Here is a 26,768-nt window from a genome sequence, read left to right as displayed (position 1 = left end):
ATCTCTGTATTTGCTATACATATCTGAACACAACTGGGGATATCCTCCAGAGAGTGGTTATAATACCTGTGAAGATTCTTCCACCAGTAGCAAAATACCCCAGTCGCCTTTAAAGCACTATCCAGGATGATCTCCGTAGCCTGATTGTGTGGAATGCTGTAAGAAGAAGTAAAGTAAAGGGGATTCGTTGTAAAAGCACCATTTCCTGAGTAAATTGGATCTTATGTTTTACTTTGTAAAGGGATGTCTGTTTCTTAGCTTTTATCATTGCTTCCCTTATAAAATCCTTCTCCATTTATCCCAAGATTTTCACTTGATCTTTTCCTTTAAAACCTAACCGGTCGACTATTCTGTGAGACATTTCAGGATGCTGTGACCCACATGAAGCCCTCAGGAATTTGATTCTAATGTCATTTAGCTCTTAACCTCGATGGACTCTCTTCATACATTCCTCCTTTTATTTAACATCTTCTCAGATAGTTCAAAAACATCTTAAAGCAGAGGGCTAGAATTACATTTTTAAAATTCCCATTAGGTAAGTGTCTTTCACACAGTAGGTGGTCAATAAATAATTACTGATGATTTGAAAGTTTTCCTTTCACCCTACAACTAGACATTAATTCCTTTAGGTTTTTTTTTTTGACCCCTCATAAAAATGAATTAAAGATTGTTATTATACAATCATAGCTCCACAAGGCAGTTTCATATTAGATTACATTTGTCCACCTTATGTCGGTGTCCTTGATGTCTGAGTTTTATTCAACAATAAGCCTAGGACTTACTATAAGAATGAATACGTCAAAGTGTACATCAGCCTAGTTCTTCAAATTAATCCAGGCTGCCCTCACATCTCAGTATAGTCATGTGGTATAAACAGTGTAGTGTAAGCTGCATCTACCAGCGGGTCAATGCATGGGAGTTTGTAGTGCCCTTTTAATGCCTTTGAAAAAACAAGACTAACCCCTCCCTTTCCAAGATGAAACCCTTTGATATATCAACAAAAATGCAAGAATCTGATGTCACTGGTGATTTTCTTAATATTTTTAGAAGTACTATGAGTTGTAGTAAACATTAATAGTGCAACCAACAGATTGAAAACTCTACAAAACTTGATATATATTTTACTTTTTTCTTAGCCTATTGTTGAAATATAACCATGTTGTTTGTTTATATTGTAAAAATGTAATAAATCTTTCAGAAGTCTGTTATCTATGTTCTGTTAAACATACTTTCAGGTACAACACATTAAAATATTCAGTAATCCTCTGACAGTGGAGTAGAACTAAATGTGAAATATGCGATATTTTATAATTAGTGTCGTGATTCTTTCATGTTCAGTATTTTATGCCTTAAGCTTTTTACTATATAGGATTACAGAGAGAGAATGCTTACCCTGTTGTATATAAAGTGAATTTAGAATTTAAAGTGATTATAAGTTTTGGGGAGAATATCCATATCTTATGTGTTTACCTTGTCTTATGTCTACTTTTGAATTTTCCATTTTCATAATTACTATGAAGGAGATTGGAAAAGAAGAAGTCATGAGAAAGATCATGGTTCTGAAAGTCACAGAATGGTATTAACTTAGGAAAGCTTGGTTGATAGCGCTCTGTCTTTGACAACCCAGAGACTGGTTCTTGTGACTAGCCTAGAGATTTTGAAAAACTGCCCTTGATCCTCAGGTAGGCACCAGAATACCAACTTAATAATTCCAGTAATAATGGTAACGCCAACACACATGACAAATAAAAGGGTTTGTCTAACAAAAGCATAATCTTCTCATAGTGGAACTACATATTATACCAAGAAATAATTAAAACAGCCTTTAATATTTTACTGTGATAAATCACTTTGCCAAGGCCTTACATATTTGAAGTCTGTTTTGTCCACATATTCCGTCTATGAGAATTAGCAGTTTCACTTGTAGAAGACACAGAATCAGGATAGTAAAAGTTGAGTATCTCTAGTGTTTAAGGAATATTTTATACAGTAATATATTAGTTTGGTGTTAGGTATGATGCTCCTAAGAATAAAATGACTCTAATTGCAGCCCATTAGATCTTCCTGCATACTGACAGTATATTTGGAATAATCTTTGTTGTGATTGGATATAGTTATAAACACTTGGAATGTGACGGCTATGTCTACCACACCTTCAGACGGTGCTTGCAGGGTAGCTGCTAATATTTCTTCATTTTCCTCTGTTCCTTAACTGCTCAACAGCACTATATTTCTTTGTTAAACACTTGCTAATACATTTTCTCAGTTTGCTGTATTGCTGACCAGGGAGAATTTCTCTGATGGATGACTTTGTATTTCATATTGCTTTTACTCTTCAAATATTAGGAGGAAATTTGCTTCCCTCACTTTTTTTTTGTTTAATTGTTTGAATTTTGAATTCATAATTTATAAAGCAAACAAGAGCTATTGTTTTTTGAAAGTCTTCTGTTTTATGTACTCCACTAGTGATGCTTGCTATAGCATGCAGTTTACTTTCAAAAAGCTATATGAGGTAAAATTGAAATAAAGGCATAAAGTCTCACAGCTACTAAGTGGTGCAATTAATATTGTAACCAATTTGTTTGATTCCAAGTCTTATTTCTTTTTATGGTTTTATTGTGTCTTAATAGAACATCTTCAGTACCTGAATACATTTTCCTTTTGCAACTTTTAATGTTAAAAATAGTATGGCTCAACATTGATTAGAGGCATTTCTTTTGGGAAGATGTTTTAAATTTTATAATGAATGATATATATGAAGGATATAATGTGGCAGTGAATGAATACTTTCTTGCCTGCCATCCCACTGATGTAGGATAAGAATGGGTGACTCTGTATAAATGCTTTGTTTATCCAAAAAACACTGCTTTTTCAAGTTCAGATCAAATTGTACATCTTATGGGAGAGTTTTTTTTTTTTTTTAACAATTCAGTATTTTAACTCAATCTAATTTTAGGTAAAACTTTAATGAAAGGATAAAGAACTTTTCATGTAACTGAAAATATTTGCCATGTATTTTTAACATCTGATACTATTCTGAATCATACTCAAGTACAAAGAAAATGTTTAATTCTTGTCCAATTGTCTAAGCCTGTTTTCATAGACGGTGGCTCATCAAAACAAAACATCTTTCTTTGGATATCTTTTCTGTGTTTAAGTATTCTAAGGAGTAAATAATTCTGAGAATTCACATCTAAATCATTCATGGATATGTGAAAATAGATTTGAAATATTTTTATCTTCTCCCCTTTAATTATACCTTGCAAATTTGATATATGAAATAAATACCAAAAACCAGTGGTTTTTGGAGAAGAGGAAAAGAAAATTCTCAGTGTTTCTCATTAACAGTGATTATAGAATTTATTTAATTCTTAATAAGCCTTAGACAAATTTCAAACTTTTTTCATTTGCTATGAGGTTTGCTTTTAACCAGTATTTCTACATTTCATAGTAATGTTACTTTTAATAAAACACAAAATTTTTATAATAGCAATCATTTATTTATTTGGTTTATTTTTTGCTGAAAGAAATTTTAGTTACTTCCTTGCTTTTTAACTGCCAACAGAATTTGCTATTCATAGATGTTCTGTCTTCAGTACGGTCTATCAAAGTGTAAAACTAGATGGGTATTTTTCTTTCCTTTAAAATAGAATGGTCTTTCATTATGCAGTGTTCTTAGGTGAATTCTCTTGTTTAAGAAGCAAGAATACAAGAGAGGGCTATATTAGTGTATTATTCTCACAACAAACAAGCACTGTTCTGTTGCTACCTGCTTGGCCATTGTTTCTGATTGTGTGTGCTTTGCAGTGGTATTTGGATGGTTTCCTGCTCTCTGCCAGCACAAAAAGGCATTTCTGTTACAATGGCCCCTAACCACACAATGACGGCATTAAGGATTTATGTGGAGGTTTCATTATTTTCTCCTCTTTTGTTCCTTCCAGGATGTCTTCCAAGCGACCAGCCTCTCCGTATGGGGAAGCAGATGGAGAGGTAGCCATGGTGACAAGCAGACAGAAAGTGGAAGAAGAGGAGAGTGACGGGCTCCCAGCCTTTCACCTTCCCTTGCATGTGAGTTTTCCCAACAAGCCTCACTCTGAGGAATTTCAGCCAGTTTCTCTGCTGACGCAAGAGACTTGTGGCCCTAGGACTCCCACTTCTCAGCACAATACAATGGTAGGTTTCTCTTGGCCTATTGTGCTACACTCACTTTTTGACCAGTCTACTTGTCTAATAGTTTGGCTTCAATCCTTGCTTTATAATTCTCATCCACTTACTAACCATGCACAAGAGACACTCCTGATGTCTTAGAATATTTTATGAGCGAATTGGCTCCAAAAGGCAACATGCGACTACTTTCTGTTCTTGTTGCTTCTTTCTTTCTTATTTCTAGGATTCCTGCTTTTAAGATATTGCAGTTTAATTGGAGGGGAGAAAAATATAAAAAGTATCAGAATAATGTCAGGGTCCCACATTTACTTTATTTTTTAAAGATTTATTTATTTATTTGAAAGTCAGAGGTACAGAGAGAGAGAGGAGAGGCAGAGAGAGAGAGAGATCTTCCGTCCGATGGTTCACTCCCCAAATGGCCGCAGTGGCTGGAGCTGCACTGATCCGAAGCCAGGAGCCAGGAGCTTCTTCCAGGTCTCCCATGTGGGTGCAGGGGCCCAAGGACTTGGGCCATCTTCTGTTGCCTTCCCAGGCCATAGCAGAGAGCTGGATTGGAAGAGGAGCAGCCAGGTCTAGAACTGGCACCCATATGGGATGCCAGCGGTTCAGGCCAGGGCGTTAACCCAGTGTGCCACAGCCCTGGCCCTGGGCTCCCTCATTTACAAGTAGTTCACATGGAAGTTTGATAACATACTCTTCTAAACAAAAAGTTGTCGAAGATAGTTTTGCAGTGAATATAGTTTGATCATTTCCACCATGATAATTCAGCGTCTTTACATTTTTGCTTTGCCCAGATTGGCTACATTATTCCTTACAGTACTTGGGATTTTGACGAGGAATACAATTCAAAGAGACTATAGTTTTCTAACAGGACTTTGCTGTTTATGCTGTTATTATTATAGCTAATTCCCTGTTGCATCCTATTCTAGACTCTGTAACTCAGGTTGATGCCTCTGGCCCTTCATTCTAGGCTCTGGATCACTGTGGGAGATTAGGAAACACAGCTTCTTGGGAGCGAGTTAAAAAGACAGCATAGCATCTTTGGCTGCAGCTCAAACAGCACACACAAATAAAAATCAGGCCTTTTTGTCCTTCCTAGCAGCTTAAGTACATAGGATTTTCACGTGAGCAAGGTAGCAGGGCACTTAGCTCCCGGTGTCACCACCTTTCCCTATCCAGCATGGCTGCTTGAGTAGAAGACGTGCTTGTGTGACCTGTGCTGTCTTTCTGCTTCAAGGATGCCAGTGCTATGAATTTGAACCTGATTATGTGAAGAAAAGGTGTTTTATTATACATTCTCATATATTTGAAGAAAGCTCTGATGCTGTTAAATCTTTGCTTTTTTGCTTTCTCTAAGAAATTATTACATATCTTAAATTGTACTTAGTGCTGAATATACCCACTTGTTCATGTAATTGAATTACTATAAGTGGAATTCAATCAACAAGAAAAATCAAATGTCTTCTAATAGCTGTGCAGTAGACACTATACTTTGTTTTCACATTAAATGTGTATATTCTGGTTCAACATTTTAAGCCTCATAAACCAAAACTTCTTTGGGTATTTGACTGTGTGCCAAGATTGTTTTCACCAAGAATAATGTTTTAGCTACCATCTATTTACCATTATATAGAAATGCTGTGTTAAGCACTTCATAATAATATGATAACTCAGTTAACTTTCACAATAAGTCAGTGGAATTTTATAATTTTATTATATAATTATTTAAAGATTTTATTTATTTATTTAAGAGGTAGAGTTACAGACAGCGAGAGGAAGAGAGAAAGAAAGGTCTCCCATCCGTTGGTTCACTCCCCAAATGGCTGCAACGGCTGGAGCTGTGCCGATCCGAAGCCAGGAGGCAGGTGCCTCTTCCCGGTCTCCCACGCTGGTGCAGCAGCCCTAGGACTTGGGCCATCTTCTACTGCTTTCCCAGGCCATATCAGAGAGCTGGATTCAAAGAGGAGTAGCCGTGACTAGAACTGGCGCCCATATGGGATGCCAGTGCCGCAGGTGGAGGATTAACCTACTGTGCTATGGCGCTGGCCCCTATTATACAATTTTATAAGAGAGAAATAGAGATATACTTGGAAAGAGAGAGAGTTGGGGAAAAAGAAAGAGACAGAGGCAGAGAGAGAATGAATGAATGAATGAATGCAATCCCATCCTCTGGTTCACTTCTCAGAAGCCCAAAATAGCCAGGATTGAAATGTGCCGGGCCAAGCCAGGAGCCAGAAACTCAATCCCAGTCTCTTTGCTGGGGCATAAGGACCCAATCACTTGAGCCGTCATTACTCCCTCCCACAGTTTGCATGAGGAGGAAGCTGAAGTCTAGATTGAATCCAGGAATTGAACCTATATACTCCATTATGTCTCACAGGCATCGTAACCATTAGGCTAAATGCCCACAGCTTGAGGCATTGTTACTAATTCTTTATAAATGAGAAAACCGAGGCACAGAAAAGTAAATAACTTGCTCAGGGCACAGCTAGCAAGAGGATGTACCCAACAGTGTGATGTGGAGTCCACTCCTCTAAGCTTTGTGCACTGCTGCTGCTTCACAGGAACGCAGGCGTACTCTGTATTCTCAATGTCTCTTATCTGGCAGTGAAACCATCCTATCTGGGGCTGATGCCGTGGCTCACTTGGTTAATCCTCCACCTGCGGCACCCGCATCCCATATGGGCACCAGGTTCTAGTCCCGGTTGCCCCTCTTCCAGTCCAGCTCTCTGCTGTGGCCCAGGAGTGCAGTGGAGGATGGCCCAAGTGTTTGGGCCCTGCACCCGCATGGGAGACCAGGAGAAAGCACCTAGTCCCTGGCTTTGGATAGGCGCAGCACCGGCCATAGTGGCCATTTGGGGGGTGAACCAATGGAAGGAAGACCTTTCTTTCTGTCTTTCTCTCTCTCTGATTGTCTGTAACTCTGTCAAATAAATAAATAAATAAATAAAAATCTTAAAAAAAAAGAAACCAACCTATCTGTAATTCCTTCCTCTTTGCTCTGCCAAGAGTTCACGTTAGTTGTGTGCAATGATATAACTTTGTCAAAAAAGGTCAAACTAGAATAAGAAAGTGGGAAAATGGGTGGTGCACAGGTAAGCAGGATAAGGAAGTCAGATTCTACGAAGCATTGCATCACAGTAATGCCTTTTCCTTCTTACTGTCTTCACCATTGCCTTTTCTCATAGATTGCTGTATTGATAATGCTTCTTACATTGTTGTTTTTTTTTTTTTTTTTTTTTTTGATAGAAGTGTCAACCTATGTGTACAAATTTGCAGGGGTGAATATACACGGTGATAACTAGAATTCCAGAAAGGTAAAAGGGAGAGTATGTTAAGTATCCTCCAGGATGAGTATAGCAAAGTATGTCAAATTACAGTTATAGTGACCTGAGGGGATGCCGGCCTGCAAGTGATCAAGGGAAATGAAGCCATTCAGTTTTTGATGGTGAAATCAGTCTAACTAAATAAAACCATGAACTTATTTTTTTAAAGATTTATTTATTTATTTGAAAGTCAGAGTCACAGAGAAAGAGAGAGGGAGGGAGAGAGAGACAGAGAGAGAGAGAGAATGAATGAATGAATGAATGAGAATGAGATCTTCCATCTACTGGTTCACTCCCCAAATGGCCACAGTAGCCAGACATGCGCTGATCCGAAGCCAGGCCTACTCAAAGCCGGGAGCCAAGAGCTTCTTCTGGGTCTCCCATGTTGGTGCAGGGGCCCAATTACTTGGGCCATCTTCCACTGCTTTCCCAGGTACATTAGCAGGGGGCTGGATTGGAAGTCAAGCAGTCAGGACTTGAATTGGTGCCCATCTGGGATGCCAGTGGCATCTTTACCAGCTACACCATGGTGCTGGCCCCAAACTTCTTACTTTGTGTCAGCTTATATGTTCAATATTACAGAAATAGATTGGAATAAGACATTATGCCTTCCCTAATGGAATTTCACCTAAAACAGAAGTTTTAAAACTGGGATCTATGATTCTACTGAAAATGAATGAATAATCTGTAGATATCTGAGTAGCATTATAGTTTCTACCAGATTCTCAAGCAGATGTGCGATCCTTAAAGGATAAGATCTAGTATTCTAGAAGTTGCTGTGATTTGGGTACGTGATTCACCTTAGTGACTTCAGAACTTACACTTTGTCTTACTATGTTTTTAACTGGTTTTGAAATTTCCAGGAATCAAATATATCTTGATTCCAGCTGCTTTTCATCTCTTCGGTAGTCAGTTGCAACAGTCACCTGTGTGCTCTCAAATTTTCCAGACCTATTCAGAAATGACTTGGATTGCTATTCCTATTTTTTTAATCTACTGTGTGTCTTATTCCTTATGGAGTTTAGTCCAATACTCTTAGCTTAGCAAAATCTCTACATAGACAAGCAAAGATGATGACTGTAGTCTTCTCTGCTAGTGTGTCATTCTGTGTACCTGATGCTCCCATCACGCTGAGCCTTCCACACTTGCTCATGCATGCATCAGATGGTCTTTGAATTACATAGTTTTATTTTTTCTTCCTGGTAAGCTTTCCCTTTTGACATTTTGCCCTCTTGGTGAATGGTTTTTTTTTTTTCTTACAGGCGTGGGTTCAAACATTCCCTCTACATAGGTGGTTTTCTGAACTTCCCAAAGTGGTGTGGTTACTGCTTTCTTTTATCCACGACACTTACTGCTATCCTTTCTCATGCTCTACATTATAATTCACGTGTTTACATGCTTGCTTTTCTGTGTATTCTATTTCTCCTTGGAGGCACAGGCAAGTCTGAGATCTAGCACATAGTATTCAGTTTATGATTATTGACTAAATGGCTGAGTTTATGTGTAGTGTAAGCAGTAAATATGTTTTGGGTAATGTCGTTAAAGACACTAATTCATGGTTACTGTATTTTCTATAGATTTCACTACAGAAGTACTATTTACTTATGTGGTATATTTCAGAAAGGAAGTCATGTTACATTCAGCTAATAAACTGATTAAGATACATTTTATTTTTTATCAAAGTAGTTGAATATATAGTATTACTATTTGATATGAATACTTTCTCCTTTGTTTTCTAGATACTAGACCATTGTCATATTCTCATAATAGGTCCTTTTATTTCAGTAGAGAATACATTCTCTATTTTTTTCCTATTCAGTATCTTTGAAAACAGAAGATGTTTCATAGTCTTTATATCATAGAGTTCAATTTAAGGAAACAAAAGGCAGATTTCATTGGCTATTTATGTGTGAAATTCATATTCCATTCTTAATTTAAGAAGAGAGATTTAGGGAAGTGTATATTTTGTAATGCTTTAGTAGATCCGACAAAGTGAATGTGCTGAGTGACTCAAGTAATGTTGTCTTAATGTTATAGAGCGTTTTAAAATTTAAGCTGGAAAATAGTTTCTGAGATAAAAGTTCTGTGCCCTTAATGACTGTTGACATAAAGCTTTTAAGGAGTTTGAGATCTCTTGTTCAGATTTAGGGCATGCAAGTGTTAAGGTTTGGAATAGTCAGATAAGGATGTAATTCTGCCTTACAAAGGTTGTGTTTACTACATTAGTATTTTGGAGAAATAAACTAAGTGCCTAACTAAGAACACCTCCCAAACAGCTCTAACTGGCAAAAAACATTAAAAGTTCATTTTTTTCTTCAAAGTTTTTACTCAGTATTCAGAGTCTACTGTGGTTAAACTGTCTTAAGCATATTATAAGTGTATATTCATGTAATCAAGTTTCTAATCAATGCAAGATTGAGACGCAGGATTTTAAGTCCATGAGAAAGACTCTCTCGGTTCTTTCTCTGAGGCTTTCATGATCAAGCCAAGCAATTAGTAACAAAATTTGATCCATGTCATCTTCAGAAAGTTAAAAGCAGTGTGAAAGCCTAATCCTGACATGAGTAAAAACACAGTCCCATTGATTAGTATTATTCCTATGAATTTTCCAATCTTCCCTTGCCCCTTTTGTTATGGTTTCTGTATTTATTTTTAATGCTGGTTTGGAGGCTATTGATTTAGATTCAGAAAAATGTAGAATCAGTATAATTCCTGGCTCATTTTAAATACTAGAGATGGATTTATTGGAAAATACCTAGGACTGTCAAAATATCTCCTCATGTCCATTAACTTGAGTATTTATGGGCGTCAGAGTAAGTTGGGAGAAAAATCTGGTAGCAGCACCAGAAGCAGCCAGGCTCTCTGGGGGCGCCGTTTTGGTGCTCATTTTCTGTCTGATGCATGCTACTTCTATGGGTGCAATTGTTGATCCAGTGTCAAATGTGATGTGAAATGAAAGTCTTGACCACCTGTGGTTACTGCATAATCAGTTGGTATTTTGTTGTTGTTGTTGTTGTATTAAAAGCATAAATATATCTCAGCCAAACTTTCTTTGAACTTCTTAAGCAACTTCTTTGTTGAGTGAGAAGCATGGTATTTTTATTTAACAAAATAATTTAAATTCCTTATTCTAGAGATAGTTGTTTATTTTACAAATTAAGTGTGAGTTTTTTAATCTTTCAAGATCCATTAAATTTAGAAATAAGATGTTATTTGTATCACATTTATTGTTTATATTGTTGGCATTTTTCTAGAAATGTTACAGAACTTTGGGTATACAAGTGTAGTGATATGCCCTACTTCAGTGTTAAAATATGTGACCATTGTAGAAATCCTAATTGACATAAAGCAACTTTTATTCTATGTCAGTTTCTTCCATAATCCATCAAAAGAAGAAAAAGTGTCTTCAATCAATATTTTATAAAGGTTAGACATATAGGTGACATTCTCAGTATAGCATTACATATAGCAAGACATTAATGAGTGAAATCCAGCCTTAAATACTGAAAGAATTCATTCCATGCACATGACAGAGAGAGTCTTTTACTTGATCAGGCTTACTGTCAGCTCCTGGGTTTCTTTATTTGCCCATAATAATTTTAATTGCTATATTATAGCTGTGTTTTGAAATAATATTTACATAAATTTTTGCATATCTAATAGTTATGTGTTTTTGATACTTGACTAGGATAGTGTTATGTATAAAATAGTATGTAAAAAGTTTAGGAAAGAATAGACTAAAATACATGGATTACTTAAAAATAAGTTATAGAATAAGACCATAATTATAGTATGGTAGATAATCCTATATCTGAATGGGGTTATTTATATGCTCTTAAATTTCTGCCTACCTTCATGCATCAAACTTTGTATGAATTAATATAAGGCTGGTTGTAGAACCAGTGTGGTTATTGTGTCAGTTCGAATAATGAGAATTGCATTGTTTAGAGAGAGCAGTCTCCTATACTCTAGACAGAAGTGTAATTACTTCTGAACAATGTGGAATGTGCTCAGTTTAATAGCATGGAAAATAGATTCAGAAAGATTCAGATAAAGTAAGCTTGGAAGCCATATGTGCAGTGTGGCGGTATAAAATTATGATAGTTGTCAGCATCATTCTACACACACATAGCCGATTTCACACAGTTTATCTATAAAGTGCTGGTTCCATATGACATAGGCTTGCTTATCTGAACAAGGCCAATTCAGTTGAAACAAGGTGAAAATGGTGACAAGTTTGTATTTGTTTTTTATGGCAAATTGATGTTTATCATACAGTGAAATTACATTGTCACAAACGTTATTCTGTAACTGTTGTCACAAAATACCACGTGAAGCTGTTTATCTAGATAGAATCCCAAACTTGTGTTTATATGTAAGTGGTTCAATCTTTGTACTTGTACTATTGTGGGAAATTATGCCCAGGACTCACAGGAATGGGGACATGTGAAAGATAACCAGCTGGGGTCCACCAAAGCCGCTGGATAAGTCACGCAATAGATCATTTTGTCCTATTGCCATATAATCCATTCAATACAGTGGAGACAGAAGGATCCTGATGTTAAGTCAAGACAACCTCGATCTGTATGATATCCACTGTACTCAAAGTAGTACTGTTGAGTGTAAAGTTAACCTGGCCTTGAGAAATTAATGAATATAATTTCACATGAAAAAAAAAAGTGCTATGTGGAAGTTGTGAGATTTTTCAGGACACTTAATCAGGATCTACTCTTAGCATCCCTATCAGTGACAACAGAATCAGCAGCAACTTCTGAGGTTCCTAGGGGGAAATGTGTTTGCTACAGAAGATTAGACCTAATGGGATTTAATGTCTTTCATTTAATAGTGAGTGTTGCAAAAAGATGCCACTCAGTATATACAATGAACATACATCAGTGAACCTATAGAAGTGGATGAAGACCATTCTCTTCCTTATACGGCTTTTTATATAGTATGGAGGTAAGATAGACAAAACAGTCATCACAAGGTAAAATATTAGAATTCTGATATCAGCAATTCACAGTTGAAAAGCATCTCATTGGTGGGGATCAAAAAGAGCCTAACTTGAAATGGTTACTATAAAATACAATTAGTAGGTGGTTAGGTATTTTAAAAGTTTTACACGTCAGATCATTTGCTATTAATGCAGTGTCTTTAATTTATTCTAAAATATGGTTTTGCTCTTGCCACATTTTTTTCCAAGTGGAAATAATAAAGCAACTTCAACATGCTGAGCAAAGAGTATACTATAAAGCTTTTAATATAAAATTTGAAGAAATTAGTAAAGTGTGTACTTGCCATAAACAGGGATGGAAGTAACTACTGTAGATATTGGGGATTTCAGTGTTTCCTTTCTTTATCCGGGTGACCACCTTAGAGACAGTGGAAAGAATGATGAAATACTTGCCAGGGGAACTGGAGATAGCAAGGATACTAGGAAGGAATACGGGAGAATTGAATGGTCTTCCTGGCTCTTTGGAATGGATAGGGGTCATATATATCTCAATTATTGTTTTCAGACCCTAATTTAACAGAGTAAAGAAAGGGGATCATTTGTATTTGTCAGTTAAAAATAATGACAGGTTTGTTTTTGACCTGACTACATTCTGAGTCTTAGATGTTTTGTCTTCGGTTCGTCCTCATTTCTTACTTTGATACTTTTCCTCTTTTGCTCTTCTTCTTGTGTCTTTCCATTTGCCTCCATCGGAAATCATTCTTAAAGGGTTCTCTTGTGGGTCTCAATAGAGCCATTATCAGCAAGGCAGACAGGGCCTGAGAATCGGCACCATTGTGCTCTGACGTACACTTCCTTCTCATTTACATCCATTGAGTCTGGAGGAGAGTGGGGGCTGCCAGTCCTTCCTGCAGGCAGCGGAGTTTTGTTCTTACTGCGTGTGATTAATAAAGATCCATTGGTCTTATGATAACACTTTCACTGCTGTTTAGGACACAGGGACAGTATAGTGAGTTTTCAACAAAACTATACTGTATATCGGGATACTTCGAAAAGTTTATGGGAAAGGAGCATGAAAAGATAATGAACATTTTCCATGTACATTTGAAAGTACCCTTGTATTTGTTCAGTTTATTCCAGGATTGTGTTATTTTATCTTTTTCTTTCATCATTTGTGGTTGACTGTAAATAATTAGCAAAACAAGACTCAGAACCCTGTGTTGATTCCCACATAATTTTTTGAGATTGTACGTAGCAAAGCACACATCTGGGAACTGAGGGCTTAACAGGACACCTGTGTCCTTCATTTCCTATTACTAGCTTCCTGACAGCTCTTGACCTAACTCAGTTATTTCTGTTCTCACATTTCTTTCTTAAATTTAAGATTTTATAAAGATGGTGCAAAGTACAAAAAATAGAGATGGAGATCATTAGCATAGCTAGATAGTAATTTTCATGTTAGTATCATTATATTAACTTAATATGAGTGACAATAATAGTACATTTGCCATTAGTTTTTTTTTCACTTGCAATGTGTAGGCATCAAAGGAAATCTAAAATAAGGATTGATACCTGGATTCTGTGAATCCAAATTGATTCTGTAGCATTTGTTAACTCACTGGGACCTCAAAACGTCTCAAGCAATGCTTACACCATATTTCCTTTTGACCCTATCTGTTAGACAGTTACTCGGTGTTACTCAGGTAGTTAGTTACTCAGTGACCTAAGAAGGGAGAAGTAGGTTTTGAACAACGGCCTCTTTAAAAACCCAGCCATTAGCTTCATTTAGACCTTGAGGAACTGAAGGCACCCAAAGAATACAGGGAAATGTTGGATTTTCAATATAATGTTTTTCATACACTTTGACCACTAGACTCATGCAGCTTTCTCTTTGGGAAAATGTATAAAAGACAAATACCTGTAATTTGCTGTGAAAAGTTTAACAAGTAGAAAGGACTCTGTAGTATAGAAAATCTAATGGGAAGACTGGAGGAAAAAAGTACTTTCAAGAAAAAATTATTTCTTCAGATATGACAATCTGAACTCAGAATTCTTAGAATAGTTTTGATGCCACAGTAGGTGAATTTAAATGCATTAAGTATATTTAAATCCTTTACTTCTTCGTCAACGTCAGAGAAGCCCATAATTTGTACTGGCTTTAAAGGTGATGTTAAAACTGAATGCATGATTGTAGTTTTGAAAATCTTGTGCCATTTCCTCCCTATTCCTTGTTGTAGAAAGTAAATTCTGATTTTTTTTTCCTCTTTAATTGGGCAGTAGTAGAGGGAGATTTCTGTGGTATTTGAAGTGGAGAATAATGACAAAGCTAACTGAAGTTGACAATTGTAATTGGTCCATTTGGTTACATATCTCCCTTTATGCGAAGGCAAAATAGTTTCAAAAATTTTCCCACAGACCATTTTTAGGAATGATGCGTGTGAGCAGATGAGGTGTGACTATAAGGAGAGCAGCCTTGGCCAGCTCTGTGACACTGACATCACAGGGTAAATGACCACAAGTGGCTGGATTGTGTGTCTTAGCCATGGCTGCTTCTGCGGCAGCGGGGCCATCAGTGTTGTCATTATACAGAGAAGAGGTGTTTGCTTTATTGTCTGTTCTTTGCTCTTAAAAATCCAGCCTGCCTCGAGACAAAATGGTTCATCTTCTTAGCCAGTGTCCCTAAACAAGAAAATTTCTTACTAAGAAATTTAATATGGAGAGGAGGAAGGATATAAGGAAGACATGGGTATAACTCCAAAGGCACAATTAGATGGCTTTGCATTTATATACGAATATAAAGTAAATAGCATGTAATACTCAAAACCTACTATTGATGAATTACAAAAATTTACAGCCTTACATGTAGTGATGTATCAGGACAGCTTACCCCCTCTCTATCCACCAAGACCCTTCCCTCTGGCGTGCACACATCCTGGCATGGGGGAGATCACTGGTCCCTTCCAGTGTCCGTCCTCGGGCTCATGGCTGTGGCTGGCAGACACTGTACCACCAGGGATACGTGGTTCTTGAGTATCTGAGATTCAGATTTACCCAGGTCACTGGTACAACGTAAGAACAACTTTGAAAGTCTTATGTGAGTATATTTTATAGCCTGTGTTTCAAACTGATAGCTCAAATGGGAGATTTCGAACAGTCACTACTCATTAGAATAGGATATGTAATTAATCATAAAAAAATGTTGCAGTGTCTCACTACTTTCTGTGTGCTGGCTACTGTATATTGTTTTATCTCAGCAAATCTTAGTATCAACCCAGTGAGTTTGTAACTGTGATGAGCCTCTGTTTACTGATGCAACACAGTCTTGGTGGTGAAGGCAACGTGCTGAGTAAGCAAACGGTCAAGTTTGCCGTTCATGGCATCACAGCCTGAGCTCTTAATGAACTCTACTCACTGCCTCTTCACTCATGTAACTGCTGAAATCCTTCCTATCAGAATAAACAATCTTAAAACTTTTAGCAATAACTGTGGGCAGGAGGGAAAAATAGTCTTCATTGTTTATTCCACCCCTCATTCAACAATTACTGGAGTTTCATTTTAAATAGGCGAGGGGATTTGACTGTTTCTAAAAGGTGTACAAGAAGTTCTCCATAGGCTATTGGGCAGTAGATGTGATTGTGAATGTCTACTTACTGAAACTTCCATGTAACACTACTAATTTGTGTCCTGGCTGTAATACAGTTCGGATAGCATAGTGCTCAAGTACATGATCCCTATTGATAAAACTTTGGGACCATGTTCTGCTGTTTGATATCTGTATGACATGAGGCAACTGATTGGAAAATATCTTTGCCTTACTTTTGTCATCTGTAAAATGGGTTTAACAATAGCACCTATCTTGTAATTACGTAATTATAGGGTAGTTATCATGTTTAAAGAAGTCAGCATACATAAAACACTATATTGTCAGGTGTATAGCAGGTACTCAGTAACACTTAATAGTTAAACAAGTGCTTCAGAACTGTTGAGGTTCTGTGATCTTGGAGAAATTGTATGTGTTATTAAATTTCAAATGCATTCAATTCCCATACATTTAAGTATTTGAGAACAAAAATTTGAGGAAAACACTATTGAAATAAGAATCAAACAGGAATTTTAAGCTTTTTTATTTAAGGTATTGGGCTGTTATTGGTATTTAAAAATATTTATTTATTTGAAAGGTAGAGAGACAGGGGAGAGAGAAAGATGACAGGCAAAATCTTTCATTCTCTGCCTCACTCCTCAAATCTCCCCAGTACCCACAACAGCTAGAGCTAGGCCTGGCTGAAACTAAGCACCAAGAAGTTAATCTGTGTCTTCCACATTGTCGCTCCCCCTCTTCGTGGGGGAACGACACTAGACCCTGCGCTGTTCTTTTGTCTGCTCGGCCCTTCCCAGGTTTGCTGCTGGTCCTTCCCGGGTTGGCTGCCGATCCTTCCACCTCCGTGGAAGGGCGACTCCCCCTGCCACTTTCCCCACTTCCGCGGGGGGAGCGGCACACCGCCGGCCGGCTCTCTCGGGGGCTGCTCAGGTGTTCCTTCAGATAGATGTTCCTGGCGCATGTTGTCTCTCTCCTCCTTTATAGTCCTCTTCCACCAATCCCAACTCTGCTATCCACATGCCGAGTACACTGCTCTCCTCCAATCAGGAGCAGGATCAGCTCCTGCAGGTCATCACTCAAGTTGGCGAGAGGCAGCTGCGTAGAAGCTGTTTACTTTTACTCCCTTCTCAGCGCCATATTGTGGGAGAGCAGATGCATAGAATAAGTCTTAATTCCAGTAACTTAGCCTAGTCTCAGTTGCTCCCCACACACATGAATGGCAGGGACCCAGTTCCTGGGCCCTCAGGGTGCGCTTTAGCAGGAAGCTAGAATCAGAAGCATCCCCAGAGTTTAAACCCAGACAAGCTGATACGGGATGTGTGTGTCTCAAATGGTAGCTTAACTGCTGCACCAAACACCACTGCCTTGTTGTTATTTTTAACTTTAGAAAGACAGATACCATTTGACCATTCACACAATGTGAGATACTGTCTCTCGGTTGTATACTTCTGACAGATTAAATTATCATACATAATGTTCATTGGCAGCCAAATTTTTGCTTAATGTTGTTAAGGCTGTTCAGGAACAACAGCAATCATCATCACAAAAAATCTCTGCATGCCAAGTCAGAATAGAGTTTTGAGAAGCCTGTGAGATAGTCTTCCACGTTGTGGTGAGGAGCCTACGCCTGCCCTTCAGCTGCTTAGGCTGCCATTACACTCCCAAATATTGCAAAGTGTGTGGTCTTGTCTAGGTTTTGTTGCTTCTCTGTGCCTTGTTTTTCTAATTGAAAATGGGGATCATTGGAGAACCTCTCCGTATTTAGAAATGTGAGAAGTAAATAAGAGGATTCTCATAAACGGCTTTGAATTGTGCCTGGCACGTAGCAAACACTTAATAGATGCTGTGGTTCTTGAATCATTTGTACTGTGTTGACGAACGACTAGTCCTTGCCAGAACAAAAGGTGGTGTTTTCTTTTGGGCTCCCGGTAGTCATGCTTTGCTTGTACTAACCTGGAAGACTGTTAGTCATGTTCCCCTCCCATCTGAAGTGGTTCTGTGGTCTGACCAGTAAGTTCTGCCCATATCCTCAGCTGTAACTCATCTTGAACACGAGATGCAAACTCATTTAAGGCAGACAGCTCTATGACTCCTTTGGGACATCATGTTTGTCATATTTATCACCATACCCCCAGAGTCAGGCGCGGTGGCTAACAGCACGTATTTCAAAACACAATGTGACGGAGATCCCATAAGCTTATCGTGTGACCTAGCTGTGTAACAAGCTGTACCAGGTAAGTTTGTGTAAGCACCCTCTGTGATGTTCACATGACGAGGAAATCCCCAAGGACACTTTTCTCTGAACCTGTCCCCTTTGTTAACTGAGACGTGGCTATACAGCAGTCAGGTAGATAGATGCGTGAATGTCTCCAAAACCTGTGCTCCAAGGATACACTCTGTGCGTAACTTCCCTAATTCACATATTGAAGTAAAAAGATAAAAAATCATGCGTGGTTGAGAGAACCTGCACAGGACTTATCCTGTGATGAGTATGCCACTAATGTGAGCTTCCTCCTCAACCACCTTCGTTTAGGCATAGCTGTTCTCCAAACCTCTCTGATAGGCAACTGTTATTCTTGTGTAGCTTTCTTGTTCTACTTCTCCAGTTTATCAGAGGAAAACAGTTAAATCTACAGAATAACTCAGAAGAGAACAACATGTTGGAGTAGATGACATTTAAAATAGCTTAATTTTCCTGCGTGGCTTCCCTAAGGCTACATACTCACTTGCTTCTGGGACACAATGAAAGGGTCTTGTATTTGTTGCTGTTGTTTTATTAATAAACATATTTGCTTAGGTTTGAAATACTTAAGCCCACTTTAAAATTACTGTCCATTCAGGAATTTTAGAGGTACCAAGAGGGGTTCCCCTCTTTGTTTATTAGTGTTGTGTTTATTGCTTTTCCAGTCCTTTGATCTCTCTCTTCTATTTTACCCACAAGGACAGCTTGAGATGATGTAAAAAGGATATGATATGGAGAAAAGGCACAATACAAGTGGATTTTTGTAATATAACAGCTCGCCTGTCAGAAATCTGACATATTGCATCTAAAACTGACACACCCAACTAAAATATGTGTGTCTCCAACTGCTGATTCCTGGTGATTAAACATATATCTTTGCCTTTGTTTTATGGAATACAACTTCATCTTGTCCCTTTCCTGTTTGTTTCATGTGATCATTTTTTATTTCCTGTCATATTAATTCTTCCCCGTTCACTTATGTCCTTTTTGGTGATTCTATAACTATTTTTGTTTTACATAGATAGAAACATGTCTATTCCCCCTTTTTTACATATGGTGTTTTTGCTTCATGCAGAGAGAACTACACAGATGACATTCTTTAAAAATCCAAATTTTATTCAGTTTTACATTCTTGTATTTATAACCCTGACTATCTCCAAAATGTCCTTACCTAAAACACTTAATTGTTTTATTGCGAGGTGTATAGCAGTAAAGACCCACTAGCTTTCTTTGGGCTGGTGTAAAAGCAGAACTTAGTAAGACAAGCTTTGACAACTGATTCCTAGGAAAGTAAATCTCGAATCATGAGACATCAGTTTAATCGCTCCTCTTGACAACTTAACACGACAGATTGAAATATAAAAGCCGATGCAAGTGGGATCAGTGGATTATCTAAGTCCCGGAACATCTCCTCTTAAACTGGGGGACTTGACAGAGTGGTTGTGAGAGGGGTGTGTTTTGTGAGTTCCTAATCATGTGCAGAGCATTAAGTTTTCAGAGATTAGTGCTCAGTGGATGTGGTCTACCTGGACGTGAAGCTAGGAGAAAGACCCTGTGAGACAATGAGAGGGAAGAGGGGCCTGCAGGAAGCAGGAGGTTGGGGGTGTTTGATAGATTTACATGTGCGAACTCAGGGGGCTTTGTCATGGCAATTGTATGAAGTGATATACAGTACAAATCGACTTGAGCATGTCCCCCGATAGCAGGCGGGTTCCAGCCTCCAGGAGCTGAGATTACTGCTTTATCTTGTCACACTAAATTAACATGGCAGCGCACTGTTAAACAGTGGTGACCTCTTCATCTGGGGAAATTGCTGCCTACAAGAGAGACGCTGGTTAATGTGTGTGTGTGTGTGTGTGTATGTGTGTATGTGTTCTCTGTCTCCTTCTCTCCCCCGCCCCCGTCCTCCTCTCCTTAGACCTTAAAGCATTTTGAGGTTAGACTGAGCTATTTTTACATTAGTATCAAAAATATTTTTTATATTAGGCTAACAACAGATGGATTTCAGAACAAGGGGTCACTTTGGATAGACTGTAATATTCAGTTTTCCAGAAAACATATATCGTCCGTATACATTGGGATTAAAGATTATATATATTAGCTGTCATTTTATTTTAATCCCTATTTTTCTACAGAGACTTCATTAATTTCTGTAAAAGTTCATTTCTGTACTTCCTAAAAGATTAGATGGCTGGTAAAGAGATAGGGAAAGTAACGCTCAGGCACTTGTTCTTCTTCACTGGTCAAGCAAAAGAGCCAGAAATAACTAGGAAGGGGATTGTACCTTAAATGGAGGTAACCAGGTTAGCCCTCCCTCCCCGAGCTCATCAGATACTGCTTGTTTCCTGGATTATTTTATTTATTTTTTACAAGAGGAGATGAGAGATAGAGATAGATGGAGTCATAATACTAATTTGTTTCACTCTTCTGCTAGCTTGCAGCTGTTCCTTTTATATGTTTTTTTTAAAGATTTATTTATGTATTTGAAAGGCAGAGTTAGAGAAAGTCGGAGGCAGAGAGAGAGAATCTTCCACCCACTGGTTCACTCCCCAGATGGCCACAATGGCTGAAACTGGGCTGATCCGAAGCCAGGAACCAAGAGCTTCTTCTGGGTCTTCCACATGGATGCAGGGGCCCGAGGACTTGGGTCTTCTTCTACTGCTTTTCCTAGCACATCAGCAGGGAGCTGGATCGGAAGTGGAGCAGCTGGGACTCAAACCGGCACCCATATGGGATGCCAGCATTGCAAGCTGGGGCTTTAACGTGCAGCACCACAGCACTGGCCCCTCTCCTGTATTTTAGACATTGATAAATCATTCATGATTCTATGTGCCGGTTTTTTTGTGCTCAGTAACGTTCGAATTTGATTCAAAGGAAGGAGCAAGATCTTAACAAGGTAGTAATATGGGTGTCCATTTCGCTATGTTCCAACTCGAAACCTCTAGTCCTACAGTATGGCCCTGGGAACTGTTTGCTGTTCTTACCCTAATTGTTAAATCACTTTAAAGGTTGTAGCACGAACTTCGTGGAGTCTGTAATCCCCATCCCAAACTGTAATATATGTACCTACAAGCTCTTCTAGAGAGGGTGTCCATAGATTTCGTTGTATTCTCTAAGGGGCCTGAGCAACCAAAATAGATTACTATGTCCCTGGAGCTCACCTCTCTGTCGTTGGGGTACGTCCTTATACTGGGACTCTGGGAATATATCTGGCAGATGAGCATGTGAATTACAGCCGTAGGCACCTGCTCGCCTGGTCTTCAGGATGTATGCTCACCTGCCTTGCCTTGTAGTGTTTTCACAGTGCTAGAAGAAATCCTAGAGTCCTGGAGTCCACTGCTTGCTCCTGACCTCTTTAAACCATTCCTGTAGAATTCAATTTTTTACACAGTAAAGATCGTGAACTAACACTAATTCTGTTGTAAGATGGGGTGCAGTTCTTCAGTGTTTTGGATTCCAGGTTCAGACCCTAGAAACACAGGAAGTATGTGGTATGGAAGAAACAGGAGCTGTTTTATTCTTTTCATTTTTATTTTTTGATAAGTTGCTTCAAACTACCCACTTTATCCTTGCTACCTTTTCCCCAAGTCAGCGTGTTACCTGACCTGTGAAAAAGAAAATATATTTTAATTTGGGAGTGACCTAACTATTAAATCTGTGCGAAGATATTCTGCTATCATATTGTTTGACTAATAAAGGATTTTTAAAAAAGATTTGTTTGTTGGCACAGTTAGAGAAAGAGAGGTCTTTTATCCACTGGTTCACTCCTCAAATGGCTTTAATGACTGGAGCTGGTCCTAATCAAAGCCGAGAGTCAGAAGCTTTTTCCAGATTTCCCATGAAGGTGCAGGGACCCAAGAACTTGGGCCATCCTCTGCTGCTTTCCCAGACACATTAACAGGGAGCTAAATCAGAAGTGGAGCAGCCGGGACTCAACCTGGTGCCCATATGAGATGCTGGCACAGGCAACAGCTTTACCCGCTGTGCCACAGCAGTAGCCCCTAATAAAGGATTTTTAATATCAAGGCAGGGCCAGCACCGCGGCTCACTAGGCTAATCCTCTGCCTTGCGGCGCCGGCACACCGGGTTCTAGTCCTGGTTGGGGCACCGGATTCTGTCCCGGTTGCTCCTCTTCCAGGCCAGCTCTCTGCTGTGGCCAGGGAGTGCAATGGAGGATGGCCCAGGTCCTTGGGCTCTGCACCCCATGGGAGACCAGGATAAGTACCTGGCTCCTGCCATCGGATCAGCGCGGTGCACTGGCCGCAGTGCGCCGGCCGCGGTGGCCATTGGAGGGTGAACCAACGTCAAAGGAAGACCTTTCTCTCTGTCTCTCTCTCTCACTGTCCACTCTGCCTGTCAAAAAAAAAAAAAAGAAAGAAAGAAAGAAAGAAATAGGAAACAGCAAATGTAAACAAAAAGTGAAAGTGTATAAAGCTAAAGTTTAAAGTAACTGTCATTTATCAAACTAAATGTAAATGGGTAAAATTCCTATTAAAGATGAATATACTTTGGATTTATTTCAGTTAATTTTCATATTCCTTAAAAAAAACAGACAACAAAATAACAGGAGAAATTTAAGAGTAATAGGAAGGGTGAAAGCACTGTAGGTATCTACAGATAAAAATCACAGCATTATTATTAGACCAAGTTGAATGAAATTCTTGCACGAAAGTCCTTTATGTCATTAACTATCATGGATATTTATATAATAAACGAACCATTTAAGGGAAAATTTTAGCTCAATAAATTTTATGTATGAAATATGTGTAATCTGTTTTAATATAAATACATTTTAAAAATAAAAAATATAAAATGTTTGAAATATGAGATGTTGTAAGAAAGAAAATCATATTCAAATATTTTCAGGTATCCTGTTCTTTTTGATATGTGGGTTAGATGGAACCCAAATAGAGATATGGAACATTTGATAAATGTAATTTATAAGATTGGTTTATTATCTATATATGTACATTGCTTAAGAACTTGTAAGAAACTTCACTGCAAAATTTCTGTGTTAAAATAAGAGCCAGGACTATAAATTCTTGAAAAATAGCAGAACTTGTATGAAATGATCAAAGTTCTTTTGAGAAAAATTTGTAATTTTATACACCTTCATTATTAAACAAAATAAATGGAAGAAAAACATTTAATTTACAAAATAGGAACCTTGTAGTAATATAGCCTCAATGGAGTATAAAACAGAACTTGAAAAACATTAAAAAGAAATAAATAGATGAATTGGATAAAAATTAGGCATTCTTTTCCTTTGATTAAAAAATTAAAAAAAGCAAATACAAAAGCACAGAATTAAAAATGACGAAGGGTAATGTTGTTACAATTACAAAGATGATACATTTTTATAGTATATTCCAGCATTTTCAGTATTAGAAAGAACACATGTTCTATACAACATCCATAACAAGGGTTCTGCATTCACATCAATGCCGATTGCATTTCATAATGTATCTTCCTTTTTGATACTCGTGTACTCTTTGGAGTATTAGAGGTTTTGAGAGCTTAGTTCTGGTGTTTAAAGAACTGTTTAATTTTATCTTGCATATTTTCCACTCTTAGTCATACAAATAGAAGCTGTCTTTAGTGTTTATGTAAGTCACTACATAAATATGTAAGTCACTACTATTATATTGATCAATAGTGGCAAATAACTGCATAAAATTATTTATTAATAAATTTGACAATCCTATGGAAATGTGTAATTTCATAGGACCACAAAGAAAGTGGGAAATGTAAACACTATTCACAAAAATCTCTTTTTCTTAAACTCAAGGAATAATGTCCAGAAATGATGGCTGTAACCACCCCAGTATTTTCAATCTATAAGGAACAGAGAATACGCATGCTGTATTGAACGTTTTCAGAACAAACAAAATATATTTAAAACTTTTACCATTAGCAGACTATAAAATAGCACATCCCTACACATCCACAAAAACAAAAAAATTCCTGTTATACCTTGAACAAAGATGCAAAAGTTCTAAATAAAATGTAAAATTCAATTCATTTTACTAAAGACAGTTTTTTAAAAAGAAATACTTTTAAAAATCATGAAAAAATCAATGAAAATTTTGTTTTGTTGCAGAGTTATTTTGAAATCCATGAATACCCATGCATACAAGTAGTCTTCAAAATTATTCAAAAGGTGTGTTTTGGAAAAAGTATAATTGGATTCATTGATTTTTTTTTTTCAACAAAAAGAAACATCTTTCAGGCCAATTGTCCACAAACATCTTTCTTCAAACGTAACATAGTGTCTGAGGCAGACTTTTTGCAAGAATGGCAGCATTGAACTGTTGAAACCGAGAGCTGATAATCTGTAAAGCCAAAAATACTTGTTATACAGCCTTTTACAGACAAACTTTGCCAACCATTGACCTATATCCTTACTAGCTCAACGGGAAATTGTATATGAAAATATTTAGAAAGGTACTGGATAAAGTTCAGCATCTATTTTTTTTTTTTTACAATTAATTGTGATGCTAGTAAGGAAGACCTTTCTCTCTGTCTCTCTCTCTCACTGTCCACTCTGCCTGTCAGAAAAAAAAAATAGTGATGCTAGTGTAACTTGAAAGTAACAGCTACTTCAAACAACAGTACAATTCTCCAATTCTCTTTAAAGTCAGGGGTGTCACACTGTCACTTCTTTTAATTTGTATCTTTTTAGTGGGTATAGTTTCTCATGATTTATAGGACTGATCCTTTCCCTAGGGGTTCCCTAATCTTGGTTCACTTTAGGTAGTCTCCATAGAGAGTATATGTACACTCACAAGAGCTCCTGGAAGACTGTTGTACCCCTCAGAATTTTGAGGGGATGTACATTACCTTGGGAACATCTTTTTCCTCTACCACTGTTGCTTTTGGTTAAATTCCTATCTGTGTTGCTACTTGTAATATTTGAAATTTCTTATGATTGGTCTTCAGCTACAGGGTGAAACTTAGTAAGCCTACACCAAATTTTCTCTTTCAATTCCTTTCATTTTAGGGGAATGTTAAAAAAAATTTAACTGGGGCACCCCCAGGGGCTGGTGCTGTGGCACAGTGGGTTAACACCCTGGCCTGAAACACTGACATCCCATATGGTCACCGGTTCAAGACCCAGCTGCTCCACTTCCAATACAGCTCTCTGCTATGGCCTGGAAAAGCAGTGGAAGATGGCCCAAGTCCTTGGGCCCCTGCACCCATGTGGGAGACCCAGAAGAAGCTCCTGGCTTCAGATCAGCGCAGCTCCAGCTGTTGTGGCCAGTTGGGGAGTGAACCAGCAGGTGGAAGACCTCTCTCTTTCTCTGCCTGTCTCTCTCTAACTCTTAATTTCAAATAAATAAATCTTTAAAAAAAAAAACTGGGGCACCCTCAAATATACCAGATTTCTTTTTTTTTTAATGTAACAGGTTTCTTAAAAAGAAAAGATTTATTTATTTATTTGAAAGGCAGAGTGACAGAGAGGCAGAGGCAGACAAAGAAAGGTCTTCCATCAACCTCCAGTGGCCACAGTGGTTGGAGGTGCACCAAACCGAAGCCAGGAGCCAGGAGTTTCTTCCAGGTCTCCCATGTGAGTGCAGGGTCCCAAACACTAGGGCCATTTTCTACTGCTCTCTCAGGCCATAGCAGAGAGCTGATCGGAAGTGGAGCAGCCAGGACTCGAACAGGCGCCCATGTGGGATGCTGGCACTGCAGGCAGTGGCTTTACCCTCTATAGCGGAATGCTGGCCACAATGTAACAATTTTCTAAGCAAACACGTTATAGTGTGTTCAAGTGTGTTGATTTATTGAACTTTATTGCTTCAAGTTCACAACCAGTAGCAGCTACCAAGGACAAAACATGGCACTGAGGTTGGTTTCCTTTTTCAGATGCTAAATGAGCAAATATCAAAATTCAGTTTCCATGAGAATGTTCACCTAAGAATTTAGATAAGAAAATACCACTTTAAGTTGTGCTAAAAAATGCATTGTCTTCAGATTTCTAGGCCTGAGGAAAGTTTTCTTCATTTTTTCATCTTTTCTGTGATGTGATTTCACTTTGTACATTTTCTCATGCTTGTTGACTGGTTGGTTACACAAGAGAAGGTAATTTTGTGAATCACCCTTCAAGTGCATAATGCTCAGCTTTTTTTTGTTTCATTCTGAAAATACACTGACCAACAGAAAAGGGACTTAAAATTAACCAAACTTTACCAAAGAGTCTGTAGCCCAGTTGTAAAGTCCACCTGCTGAAAGTCTTTTAAATAAAATGATTGGGAAGTTCTTTATTCAATAAGTTAAATATTGATAGAACAATGACCGTGGAACCACACGTGGCCTTTCGAACCTGCCTCGTGGTTCTCTTAAACCAAATTCATCCCTGTGTGCTTTCTACGGCCCCTCCCACAATGGTGCTAATCCTTTCCCAGGAGGCACTTAGAAATCCTTTGTGGCAAAGGAAAGAGAATGGCATAACCTAGAGCAGGAAGCTACAGTATATCTGAT

General features: G+C 38.1%; 1 protein-coding gene across 32 annotated transcripts in view; it reads left to right on the top strand.

The window, feature by feature from the left end:
* The window catches only part of SOX5 (SRY-box transcription factor 5), a 1,100,902-nt gene that overhangs the window by 720,556 nt on the left and 353,578 nt on the right, over positions 1–26,768 (top strand). For 24 of the 32 annotated variants that reach the window (XM_070049491.1, XM_051850857.2, XM_070049490.1 and 21 more), the window contains one exon: positions 3,942–4,173. In XM_070049491.1, the coding sequence (XP_069905592.1) occupies positions 3,943–4,173 (231 nt within the window). In that variant the 5' untranslated portion in view covers position 3,942. The remainder of the gene's footprint in view (positions 1–3,941; positions 4,174–26,768) is intronic. The other 8 variants (XM_051850859.2, XM_070049503.1, XM_070049502.1 and 5 more) reach the window with 1 other exon arrangement.

Source organism: Oryctolagus cuniculus, chromosome 9 (assembly GCF_964237555.1).
Source record: "Oryctolagus cuniculus chromosome 9, mOryCun1.1, whole genome shotgun sequence".
In the NCBI taxonomy this organism is placed as follows: domain Eukaryota; kingdom Metazoa; phylum Chordata; class Mammalia; order Lagomorpha; family Leporidae; genus Oryctolagus; species Oryctolagus cuniculus.
Note: the sequence above shows the minus strand (reverse complement) of the source record. Positions and strands in the feature narration are given on the sequence as shown.